At 32.7% G+C, this 13,077-nt stretch overlaps 2 protein-coding genes across 2 annotated transcripts; one reads left to right on the forward strand and one right to left on the reverse strand.

Annotated features, from left to right (window-relative positions):
• The first annotated feature begins 83 nt into the window (after positions 1–83).
• LOC126746042 (mpv17-like protein) lies at positions 84–5,099 on the forward strand. Its single transcript, XM_050454123.1, has 4 exons — positions 84–429; positions 635–825; positions 4,235–4,366; positions 4,420–5,099. The coding sequence occupies exons 1-4, from the start codon at positions 357–359 to the stop codon at positions 4,600–4,602; spliced, it is 579 nt and encodes a 192-aa protein (XP_050310080.1). The 5' UTR covers positions 84–356; the 3' UTR covers positions 4,603–5,099.
• Positions 5,100–5,144: 45 nt separating this feature from the next.
• Positions 5,145–13,072, reverse strand: LOC126746039 (RUS family member 1). Its single transcript, XM_050454121.1, has 8 exons — positions 12,864–13,072; positions 12,487–12,802; positions 12,288–12,432; positions 12,071–12,234; positions 11,813–12,012; positions 11,499–11,752; positions 5,342–5,519; positions 5,145–5,288 (listed from the first exon to the last, which is right to left on the reverse strand). The coding sequence occupies exons 1-8, from the start codon at positions 12,931–12,933 to the stop codon at positions 5,203–5,205; spliced, it is 1,413 nt and encodes a 470-aa protein (XP_050310078.1). The 5' UTR covers positions 12,934–13,072; the 3' UTR covers positions 5,145–5,202.
• Between the last annotated feature and the right edge of the window lie 5 nt (positions 13,073–13,077).

Consider the following 13,077-nt stretch of genomic DNA (forward strand, 5'->3'; position numbering starts at 1 on the left):
ATCAGCTGATTATGCTCTGACGTCTCTACTGACGTAACCAGCTGTTTCTGACTCACTTTTGTCCCCCTAAAAAAAAATCGATTCATGCAATCACAAAATGATCAAATCCCAGTTCGCAATTAATTTTCAAGGCCTGATTAAATTGGCAAAAATCCCTCAACAACGTAACGGAGAATTTGGCATCAGTCCATAGAGATAAATCTGTTCATTCAGTAATCGGTCTGGGTTTGGGGAAGTTGGTAGGGTCCAAAGGGTACTATCGCGATTAGCAAACGTTAACAGCTTTTGATTATTTGTTAAAATTTAACTAGAAAGTGTATTTAGTATAAGCCAGTTAAGTTTTGTGGTTAATTAAAATGGTGGTGATTTTATCAAGGTTTGCTGCCTTTACTAGCAGGCACCCTGTTGTTAAGGGGATGATATCATATGGTGGGTACCTAAATTATTAGCATATAGTATAATCACTTTCTGGATAGAATTAAATGAGCTCATACATTCCCAAGATTTCACAAATGAAAGTTGCATTATCCAACATAGGGCTAAGCTGTTTTTTGATATAAATACACTTAGAATATACTATATAATTTAACTCAAGTCTTGATTATTCTTGTGCTTAACTAATTATCTATTTTAGGTACTCTTTGGCCAACCTCTTGCCTCATCCAACAAACAATATCTGGAAAAACTCTTGAAAATTATGACTGGATGAGTGTGTTCAGGTTCGGTCTGTATGGGGGTCTCTTTACAGCCCCGACACTGTATGCTTGGATCAGGGTATCAACTAAATTGTGGCCGGTAACTTCACTTAAAACCTCTATCATAAAAGTAAGTGAATGAACAGATTTTTTATTAATGTGTATAGAAATAATATAGACTCATATTCATCAAAGTATATTGCTATATCAATACTTAAGTATTAAGTACATTACAAAACAGCTTCAATCCACCATTATTTGGCTCTAAAGTCTAAAGTTTTTTAAATCTCTAAGGAAATAAGGCAGATACAAAACTTTTTTAGTATTAAAACTACAGTCTAAAAGAAAATAATACTTTTAACAAAGTACCTAAAAGAACATTTTAATAAAGTATTATTTTCTTTTAGGTATATACCTAAAACTTTACCTTGCAACCCAAGGTGTAACCATAAAAAAGTAATTTTGCATGAGGAAATTTCTCCATGCAAGACATCCAAAGATTTCATAACAAATTTTATGAAAACACTAGAACAAAATCGAACAAGATAACTTTACAACAACATACATCACAGAATATTCCAAAAAGACAACTTTCTTTAACATATTTTATCAAAACTAAAGATGGAACTTTTGTAGTAAGACTTTTTTAAGAATTTTGGGTATTTCAAGTTTTACTGTTCAAAATATAGCAAACACATAGTGTCTCACCCAAAGAAAATAGAAGAGGTAAAAAGTAAGAGATTTAGAAACTACTGGTACCATATAGAAACAAATGGGAAAACTTGCCAAGTGACCTATCTTTAAGACAACTATGAAAAACATACTGTGATGAAAACAAAATGTTGACATTGAAGTATGACTATTTTTGGGAAATATTTCCAAAAGATTCTAACATAAGCTTTAAAAGTCCTGCTATTGATGCATGGTCAGAATGTTTCAGACTAAAAAGTTTAATAACTGTTGAAAATAATGGTGATAATAATGCTAAACAATTATGTACATTTCGAGTGCACAAACTTAAGGCAAGGGCATTTTATGAAGCTCTAAAAAGACCTGAAGAAAACACATTTAAATTATCCTTTGATTGCCAAAAAAATATGGTGGTGCCTTGAGTTCCAGATCAATTGGCTTATTATTACTCCAGGCAGCTTTAACTTTTTAATTTTAGAATATGTAAAGGAAATTCAATTGACAAATCCAAGGACAGTATCACTTTATATGCATGGACAGAAAATTTGTGCACCAAGGGATCTAATGAAATCTTGTCAATGATGTAAGTATCATAAGCTCTCCATGATAGACTTCACTAATAAAACATCAATCAAACTATTTTGTGATGGATGTCCTTGTCAAGATAAAAATGTAACAATGATGGGTCTGCTTATGTATTGGTTGTATAACATGAACTTTAGAGTAACTGCAATTTTTCCCATAATGGGACATTCATTTCTACCAAGTTTCTGGAAGGATAGAAAAAAAATCGAGAAAAGAGAAGTCATAGATTATCCTTACAATTATCGAAAGACGTTTTTCGACTTCGCAATTGTTTTTAATTTAGAAAAATATTGCCAAGTTTTTCACTGGAAAAATGCTATTGAATCATTTATACAGCTAGACTATGGCATTTCCGATGTGCAATATCAAAAGGATCACCTGCAATATCTATAAAGGGCAAAGTAAATTACAAAAGTGTATACAAATCTGTTTTTAAGAAAGGAAAGACTTTTTATAATTTAAATTAGGAACCTTTCCTGAAAGAATAGATTGTTAAAGCAGCAATGTAAAAGATATACATGTGTTGTTACAGAAACATTTTGGTCTAGATTGGAGAAATCTCATGAAGTGGAAAATGAAGAGATTGACTATGTGGCGAAAGACAATGAGTCACATAACTCTAAACTGTTATAACTATTTATTATTAAATAGCAGATAATTAGTTAGTGAGGTAACAAAATATAGTATTTACACATTTTTTTTTGTCAAAGGTATACTGATGATTTTTGTTTCTGGTATAAAATTTTCATGCTTGTCATTGAGTTTTGGAACTCGGTGCCTCAAAATAATAATTTCTTTTTAATTTTATTCTATAATTTAAACAGAAAAAACATCCAATTTTCTCTTATCTTTTATGTGGCAAATAACACTATTATATACATATACACATCAAAATGGTCTAAGGAACACTTAGAAAAATAGTTTTTTTCGCCTTATAAATTTTTATATATTTATATTATTTATATGGAATAGATACTACCTTTAATATTAAGATACTAACGAAGTAAAATAAATATTTGGTTACAAAAAATCATGCCAGAACAGCGTTTTTTGCTACTTGCACATTTTGTCGAAATAACGCAGATTATAATTTTTAAATTCTAACGCAATATCGCATTTTCTGTGGTTCTAACCGAACAATTGTGATTTAGTTTTTATTCAATAAAAAAGGAAATACGACATTTAACTCGAGAGGAAATGCTAAGAGCAGTCGGAATGCTTGAGGCAGGAACAAGTCAAAGAGACGTTGCAAGAACTTTGGGTACATCTCCCAGTGTAATTAACCGTTTGTGGACAAGATATAGAGAGACAAATGATGTTAGAGAACGGCATCAAGGCCCGTCGCGAGTTACCACACCTGCCCAAGACCGTTTTATAACTTTGCAAGCTCAAATAAATCCCACGGTAACAGCCTCTGTTTTGGTTCAGCAGCTCTCACGAGTGCATAACGTCGAGGTTTCAGGTCAAACTATTAGAAACCGTTTGCATGAGAGAGGACTTCATGCCAGAAGACCCCTAAGGGTTCCTCGGTTAACTTTAGGAAATCGAGGTGCAAGATTAACGTGGTGCCAAGAACATGTTAATTGGAATCAAGAAAGATGGGCCACAGTTCTGTTTACGGATGAGTCTCGATTTTCATTTTATCCTGATTCTGGTAGAATTTGTGTCTGGAGAGAGGAAGGAAATGAAAGTCGTTTGCGTCATGCCCGGGCAAGTAGTAAGGCAACATGGTGGATCACTAATGTTTTGGGGTGGCATTAGACTTGACGGAAAAACGAACCTCATTTTTGTGGAAAATACAATGACTGGAATAAGTTGTAGGGATAATATACTACTGCCTGTAATTGTTCCATATTTACACGAAATGGGCCCAAATTCGTTGTTGCAACAAGATAATGCCTCACCACATCGAGCACGGCTTGTACGAATCGCTATTGAGGAAAATCAAATCAATCTTCTACCCTGGCCCTCTATCTAATCTTCTAGCCTGGTGGACCATCTGGATACTAGTTTAGTTTGTATTTGGTAATTTTTTATTTTAATAATTTTTTTTAATAAACGGTAATAAATAGGATTTTGTTTTTTTAAAAAAAAAAGTTAATAAATATATTGTTATTTTATTCGAATAATGTAAAAAAATTGCAATAATTAACTTTTTTCCAATCTTCTCAAAAATATTAACATATTTGTATGTGTTCCCTAGACCATTTTGATGTGTGTATACCTACAAAATTATAAACAACAAAAAATTTGCGTAATTCCAGGCAGTGGTTGAACAATTAACATACGGCCCAGCAGCCCTAGCATGTTTCTTTTTCGGAATGACCCTTCTACAAGGAAAATCCGTCAAAGATGCCAAAACTGAAGTTCAAACTAAACTTCTACCCACATGGAAGGTAACAAAATATGCTGCATATTATTATGAAAATATACAGTTTGCATTTTCCAGGTGGGCGTATGTTTTTGGCCAATAATCCAGACGGTAAACTTCCGATACATTCCTGAACATAACCGAGTGCCAGTAGTAAGCGCGTGCAGTTTACTGTGGTGTTGCTTTTTGGCTTATATGCATGAAATGGAACTGAAGAGGGCTCAAGAGATGAAACTAACTGGTCAACTATTAAACAATTAATTAGTCAATTTTTTTAACCAAATTTTAAATTTATTTATACAAGGTATGAAGTTCAAAGAATGTGATATTAAGATTACCTTGCCAAAACTGGTCTTATTATATTTATAAAATAAATAAAAAATCTCTCGAATATTGATATAAATATGTTTGGCCAGGGTTCAGAATTATTTTAGTGTTTTACGCCATGTACTTTTTTTGGCACACATGCTAAAAAAATAATTGCAAGTATTTAAAACGAAAAACATTCCAAATAAGTCTTGGTTTGAAGCGTGGCACTTAAAATAAAATAAAACGATACGAAAATTCAAAATTGTTCATAGCATAAAACAGATGGTGGAACAATTTTTTTTTAACAAAATGCATATCTGTGGTATAGTATTTAGTATAATTTTTCGTTATGACCTGCAGGCGGGTATAACCGTAGATCTATTTATATTAGAAGAAAAATTGTTGTCAATACCATATTACTAAATTTAATATATTAATATATAGTATTATATTTGTTTTTTATGTTATTGATCCCTCCAAAAAAAAAATCGACATTGTAATAAAACCTGTTTAATTTATACAAAACTGCATATGAAAAATAAAACCAAAATGTTACAGGGCCTTTTTACTTGTCGATTCATGTTTCCAGTCTATCCTGTACTCACTTGTTTGAAGACAGTGTGAATCTAATCTCCACCCTATAAACAGATATTTTTTAAAAGTTAAAACTTCCCCCAACAGTTTGACTTACCGTTAATCCTTAGAGCTGTAAAGAACATGGAATGTTCCTGTCTAACAAACTCATTAAAATCTATGAGAAGATTTGGAGTAATATTCTTAAAATTGTTGAATTTTTCAAAGGATTTCATGTAAGTATAAAGCCTCGTGATTGGGGTAGGATGGTGAAGTTGTCTTTTGGAATAGATTTCCTAGAAGGGTTTTCTACTTTCATTTAATCTTCCAGGAATAATTTTCTAATTTTAGTCTTTTTACTTTAAAAATGTTTTATTCTATATAGATATAAGGTGAAGTGGGGTAAATGTTTGGTAAAGTTGCGAAAGTTTAGGTTTATTTATTAATAAAAAATAAAGCAGAATCAAACACAAATTTCTCGTTTTATTAAAAAAATCTTTCGTGTTTGCTTAATATATTACGGCAATTCTAACGCCTACTTTTCATTTTTAGAATAAACTATAATTTCTTTTTAAAACAAAGTCTATACTACACACTTCCTCTCTATTTTGGGGCAAGTGTGTAGACGACTGGTATCCTCTATATGCCTACTTTAAGAAGAATATGGGGCAAATGTGTAAAACTTACCTATATTGCGATTGTTTTAAAATACTAAGACTTGGCACAAAATGACATGTAGGTGAATATTTTTTATTTATAAACACAAAATGAAAACAGAATATTCTATGCATTGATTATAACTAAATGTAAATCACTTAAACAAGTATATAAACATGAATTATTGGATATTATATGCAGAAAAATTTACATCAAATTTTATGAAACCTCGCCGACCGGTTAAAACGGGATTTGGGAGAGACCTTATAATGTCGCTTCTGCTAACTTCAGCACATTCTTCGGGATCTTTCTATGTGAATGTTGAAGAAGCCAAAGGGTCTAAAGTTAGCACTTTTTTGGTAAATTTTATTTCCAATTCTTCATCCTCTTTATTATGAGAGATCACTTGTCCGACAAAATATTTTTTCCCTAAAAGGCAGACTAGCACCCAGTCATCTTCTTGTATATCTGTAGAAGGCTTACTGATTTGCTCCATACATGCATCAACTGCTTCCGCGTTTCTCATCTCTTCCTCTATTATATCATCATCACTCTCTTGGAATATAATCACTTATGTCCTCTTCTTTATTCATGGAATTTGGTTTAAATTTTTTGCGCCGATTTTTATTTGATTTTGATTTTTGTTTTAAAACAGTCGAATCCTTTTCGATCAAGCGACGCATAACTTCCTCAGAAGTTATAACTTCGGCTCCAGAACACACTTTTCTTTTCTTTACTTTTTCGGGTGCGTTAGTCTTCAAAAGAGTATCGCTGTTCTGGTAGCCCTGCTTGCCCTTGACAAATGAGGATGATTTGTATCTTCTCCGTTAATATTTAGGGAATGTTATCTCAAATTATTGGCAATAGCACTATTGTCCTTTTGACCTAGATTTGAGGGTCCTGGTTGCAATATATCCATCGACTCATCAGGAAATCTTCGTACCCCTTGATGTTGCTCCCATCTCTTGTAAAATAATGGATCGTACTTTTCCTTGTCAACAACACATGCATTAAATGGAAAAATACCTGCTTTCTTAAAACCATTAGATATAATTTCGTGGTTTGTTTCTTTCCATATTTTACAAACTAAAGAGCTAATTTTTTTCTTTGGAATTTGTCTTCCCTCATTATGCTTCTGCCAGTTGATCAAGTCATACTCCCATCTAACTTTTAAAGACTTAAAAACACTGAGGTCAAGCGGTTGTAGAATATGGGATGAATGGGGTGGTAATTTAAGAATGATCACCCCATTCTCCCTGGCTGCTCTAATTAATCTTTCATCCACGTGGGACGCGTGACCGTCATATATCAACAAGACTGGTCTTTCTAGGCCAAAGGATTCTAACAAACTTTTTTTAAAAATATTGTAGAAATATATCGGATTCCATCCATCCGTTTGCTGTTGTGGCATACGTTACTCCAGGGAATTCTTCATCACATGGAGCAACCCATTCCTGCCACATATTTTTTGCCTTGAAAACTATTATACGCCTTAAACCCATCTGCACTGCCATTAAGACCGAAATATTTTGCCTTCCACTGCCTGCAGTTGTTCTAGAAGATGGAGCTCCTCTTCTGCCTACTATTTTTGTCTTGCTTGGATCTAGACAAAAATTGATTTCATCAAGATCCATATTTGCCGTGGTTTGTCGTGCAAATTTAGGGAATCCAACTGTGTTTTTAAAATATCAAAGTAGCCATTAATTACGAATGGATCTAAGCATTTCCTTCTAGCAAACTCCACTGATTGGGGTTTTTTAATGGATAAATTGTGGCGCTTCGAAAAACTTATAAACCAATCTTTACCTGGCCGGCCTGCTTTAAATGGCGTTTTAAGTTTATTTAGAATGACATACTTTTCAACAATATTGAATACATCTCGTCAAGTTAGTCCCTATCCCCATTTTTCCATTATTATTAAACATTGAGCAAGCTTTTCTTCTTGTTCGCTGGAAATCGCTGTACTTATTCCCATCGTTAAGCTCTTTACACCTCGATAACCTCTTCGATGATAGCTCAGGGTCATTTGTGGAATGTTATATTTTTTGTGCGCGCCGTATTGAGTTATCAAACCTCTCTCAATTTCATTTAAAGCCCTTTCTAATGTATCTATAGTGTATGAAGTTTTTCTACTTGAAGTTCGTTTATAGTTTCTAACCATGTTTGCCTGAAAATAAGGAAAAAACATAGGTAATTAATAATGAATTTTGCTAATCGTAGGAAAGGGGTAGGTGTGTAGTATGCTACACACTTGCCCGCCTTAATCACTACACAATTGCCCCAATATGTTCTTTTTCCATGGGGCAACTGTTTAGTAAACAAAATATTTAGGTTAGTAGTAAAAAAACTAAAAATTAGAATAGATATACAATAATACATACCTCTAATCTCTGTCAAAACTAATACTTATAGAAAATGGTATTGTGATCGTCGGATGATAAGTTAAGTAGTTAGAAAAGTTTATAAAGAACCGGTGACATCAACAGGCGGCAAAATCCGCGCATCTCGTTATTCTTTCGATCGGGTCAGATGACTATGTCGAGGTCTGAAGACAGTGGAGGCGGCACACTTGTTGAAATTATTAATATTTATTTGTACTAAAGTTTAAATAGCACTAGATTTTTAGTAGGTATAGCTAACGATATTATAAGTGCGTTTGATTTAGTTGAAATACCAACTAAGAATGCATCCGAGATTCGTTTAAAAAAATGTAGGTAAATTAAAATTATATTCTTTAGCATTGTGATGTGCCTTTAAAAAATCTAATAAAATAGTTTTACTTACAGGAGGATGCAGTTCGCTAATTATTTTTAAAACCGGACTTCAAATAGGTAGCTGAAAATTATTCTTTTTTCGCATTTTTTTTAAGGATTAGGTATTTTAAACGACTTGTGTAAAGAAACAAATTGGTATAAGCTTAAAGTTACAGTATAAGTTTAAAAAAACCATTCGATCTCTTCATCAGATGAGCCTGTATTTACTGTAAATTTTAAAGAATCCAATGCTTCATCAAAAAAGTGATGACTTTCAAAATATTGTTTTTCTATGTTGTCTACATGGTTGCAAACATTTATCCACTCATCATTCGAAATTTCCGCAAATTTCTGCCTTGTCAAAGTTTCGACATCCGCCAATTTAAAAGTGGAATTTCTGCTTGCCACCCAATTCTTAACAGTTGCTCACATTTTTTCTATCGGATTAAGCTCTGGGTGGTAATACACGACCTAATGGAAAAGGCCTAAGGCCTCCGTGGTATGGAGGCAAACGTAACACAATGTGTTCATGCTTTTCCATTAGGTCGTCCAACTTGGTTTTTACAGGATACTTTTTTTTATTTTCAGACGCTATTTCATATAACTCTGTCGTGGTGAGTTTTGCATTAAATGTAAAATTACGTTCCTTGAGCCAGTCAACTATTTCCTGCTTTTTACTTCCAGATGTAAAATTCGTGGTATGGAGGCAAACGTCACACAATGTGTCCATGTTTTTCCATTAGGTTGTCCAACTTGGTTTTTACAGGATACTTTTTTTTATTTTCAGATACTGTTTCATATAACTCTGTCGTGGTGAGTTTTGCATCAAATGTAAAATTACGTTCCTTGATCCAGTCAACTATTTCCTGCTTTTTACTTCCAGATGTAACATTCTTGACTGCAGACACATTGTGATAAGCTGCATTGTCTAATACTAGGACGAAATTAGGCAGTAAATTTGGAATTAACTGATTTTCGGCCCATTTCATGAAGTTGATGGTTCATGTCATCATGATAGTCTCCGCTTTTTGATCCTAAAAAAAGAAGAATAAAAGATTTTAAAATAATCGTATAAAGTTGTCAGTGTGGTATTAATTATCAAAATATCAATATTGATAATGGTAAAAGGTTGACTAAATATTATAGGTGAAAATATGGGTAGGGAACTGGGACTGAAAAGTATAAGTAACCGCTTATCCAATCAACGAACTAAGAGTATCATTTCTGCGTATTACATTTTAATATTATTTTTGGTATTACTTTATATAGAAATAACTAAAAAATTTTACTGGAAAGAAAATAACATAACATAATAAGTTTATATTTAAAAATGTAAATAAATAAATATACTCCATATGGTTATTTTATGTCAAACCCAAAAAAATACTTAACCGGTGCCACTTTTGACTAAATAATAAAGTATTCTGGTGTTATATTGCAATGTAGGGTAAGTAAATTACTTGGGTTTTACAACTGACTGAAATATACTGTACTTACATTTTAGAGTAGGTCTTCTTTTTTCAACTATGTAGAAATCATACACTATTTGTTTTATATCTTTAATTTGGGTCAAAGTAATGTTACCAATCTTCTGAGATTTTCTTAACCTTTTTTTCCTTGGACTGGTAAAGAAACAGGAAGGTATATTTTCTATATCTTCTGACTCTTGGACCACTCTTCTGTAAGTTGACTGAGATACTCGAGTGGCAGCTAACGTACGTTGTCTAAAATAATTATATACTATTATTGTAAGTTATCAATACAATAAAAATTAAGATTTGAAAACATCCTACAATAAAATATGAATTTATATTGTTCACTTACCTAACATTTTTCAAAGGAATAGTAATTCCTTGCTCTGCTTCTTTTTTCATAAAAGCTGCCACATTAGAAATAATCTCTCTCCCTTGGCTGTGAATTATTTGTCCTTGTTTGCCTACTTTCTTAGGTGACATCTAAAAAAAATAGAAAGTAAAAAAATTAATATACACATGCACATTCTAGGCTGTACATATATACCTACAAGTTAAATACCTATTATTTTGTCACTTAAAATCAAAGTATATTTTAAATATTATAATTTGTAACAGTAATTAATTTTCATTTATTTTTTTAAATTATTGGACAATTGAATGATTTAAACCAATTTTACTTACCTTTTACAATAAAAATCGGATAGTCTAACTAAAAAAAACTATAGTCTATTTCACTATTATACTTTCAAAAAAAACACACAACAGATTTTAAATGCCTTATAACACGATTAACTCACTTCCCGTACGAGACGACACTGAGTAGGCCTTCAGGCTACGTCATAGGCTTTAAATCCCCGGCAGGTACAAAGAAACGAAGTACGGCGGCTGCTTTGTTCTTGCGGTTTCTTTAATAAGAAGCGAGAGAAAATATATTGCGGTCGTCTTTTCTCTCTGCCACCGGATTTTCTATCGATTTTGTGTTGAAAAATGAGTTTGTGCGCATATTGAGCAGCCGGTTCTTTATAAAATTTTCTACTAGTGGATTAATCTATAGCACTCAAATTATTTAATATTGCAAAAAATGCCTTCCGAATTTAAAAAGCACGCTATGTACGTTAAAATACATGACATCTATGACAATTTAATGTTTTAGATTAGTGGCGATATATGCTACTTTTTTCATAGATTTCGCAGGTGTTTTGGCGAAAGTTATTATATTATAATTTGTGTACACACTTACCCCACCTGACCTTAGTACATTCTGTATATTCATAGTACTTCAAGATTATGCTACAGGAAAGTTATTCCTTAGTAAATGTTTCCTTTCTTCTTAAATCTTTCCCACAATGCCAAATTCTTTTGGTGAAGAAGAATTTATTGTTACACTTACCAATGGAATGTTATTATAAATACTAGTGGCCAGTCCCAGACAAACAGCATGAAAATAAGCCGCAATTACATCTTCAGTAGTTTCGCCTTTTTCCAAACATACATAAATCCTCCTTTTCTTCCCATTAACAAACAGAAAATACTTTTTGTCTCCATAAACTGTTTGGAGCTGTTTTAGATCCGTCGCACTGTATATAGTTAGGGCATTTTTTAAGGAATCGCCCAGTACTATATCAAATCCACACATTCTTTTTACTGCAAGCAATAGAGCAATGAAGTCAAGCCTTGACAAATTTTTAATAAATAAAAAAATACCTTTAAAACCACATCCAACTAAGGCAGACTCTTTGACATTTATTTTGAAAGGATTCATGACTGTTCCAATAGTAAAATAAGCTTTTAAAACCAAAGCAAGTCTTTCCTTGTTAAAAGTCTTAAAAACCAGTGATTTTACTGCCAAAAAATTAGTGTACAAATGGAGTATCATCAATAATAGAATAAGAATCCATTCTGCCCTAAAATTAATTTGTATACCTACTTACTTTCAATAATAAATTATCAGTTTAATATTACTTTGATGAAGTGAAATAATTTAGCAAGAATATACTTCCAAAACTGCCAATTAAATTGACAATAGTCTCCTGACTGCCATCTTTTGCAGATATTTCAGCCATGTTGTCCTTTATCGCTTGGTGATGAGTAATGGAAGCCCTAGTGGCTCCTCCAGTTACCCCAACCTAAACAAATTATAATTTAAAATGTCTAATTTCATCTTTCTAGTAGCACTTACAATAGCATACATAGTAGAAGTTATACACAAGACTTGCATTGACACAGATGTGTAAAATGGTAGGCAGAGTTCAACAAACATTGCCAAATCGTTTAGGATGTCTGCAAAGAAGCGCCATTTTTTACAATCACAATCAAGACCACTTCTAGAATAAGTAAAATGAAGTCATAATAAGTTAACAAAAGTTAAACAACTTCACCCTTTCCACCAAGTAAATAATATCCTGCCAAACATTCCAATTCCATCTTTTAAAATCCATGTTATGGCAGCAGATGCAGCATTGGCGGTGCTGTCACCCACTCCAACCCCCTTTAAAACGGCCCTGGTTTTAAATGCCCCAATTATAGTACTGCAAAACGCTTGAAAAGTATCCCATATTTGATACTCCAAGTAGTCATCACTTACAGACTCCGGATAGCCATAGGGTAGAATTATTTCTTTGAAAAACTGGGTGATCCCTTTAAAGTTATGCAGGAACCTTTTAGGGGGCTTTACTTGGATGACATTGTTTCGCCCTGAAGGATTTTTTTAGTAGTTAGTGCTAAAGGGAGTGTGTTTAAGTGGTTTTTAACTTACTTCTTACATATGACACAATTTCCCCGGTAGAACCGCACCGTTCAGTTGCAACAATATCAGTATCGGGCATTTTTTGTCAGTCAATGATAATATTATGTGTCACATTTCATTGAAAATTGTAGAAAAACAGTTTTTAATAGAACAATTTAATCTAAGGTAGATAGCGGCAAAATAGATTTTAAAAATATTTGACAATAATCAGCTGACGGCATGT

Source organism: Anthonomus grandis, chromosome 17, assembly GCF_022605725.1.
Source record: "Anthonomus grandis grandis chromosome 17, icAntGran1.3, whole genome shotgun sequence".
Lineage (NCBI taxonomy): Eukaryota > Metazoa > Arthropoda > Insecta > Coleoptera > Curculionidae > Anthonomus > Anthonomus grandis.

Bases quoted from the DNA above. Each gene is read 5' to 3' on its own strand.
- LOC126746042 (XM_050454123.1), top strand. From the start codon at position 357: ATGGTGGTGATTTTATCAAGGTTTGCTGCCTTTACTAGCAGGCACCCT. The intron at 826-4,234 runs GTAAGTGAATGA...GCGTAATTCCAG, and splicing joins TTAAAACCTCTATCATAAAA to GCAGTGGTTGAACAATTAAC. The intron at 4,367-4,419 runs GTAACAAAATAT...TGCATTTTCCAG, and splicing joins AACTTCTACCCACATGGAAG to GTGGGCGTATGTTTTTGGCC.
- LOC126746039 (XM_050454121.1), bottom strand. From the start codon at position 12,933: ATGCCCGATACTGATATTGTTGCAACTGAACGGTGCGGTTCTACCGGG. The intron at 5,520-11,498 runs GTAAGTGTAACA...AAACCCTTCTAG, and splicing joins TTTATAATAACATTCCATTG to GAAATCTATTCCAAAAGACA. The intron at 5,289-5,341 runs GTAAGTCAAACT...ATCTGTTTATAG, and splicing joins TACAGCTCTAAGGATTAACG to GGTGGAGATTAGATTCACAC.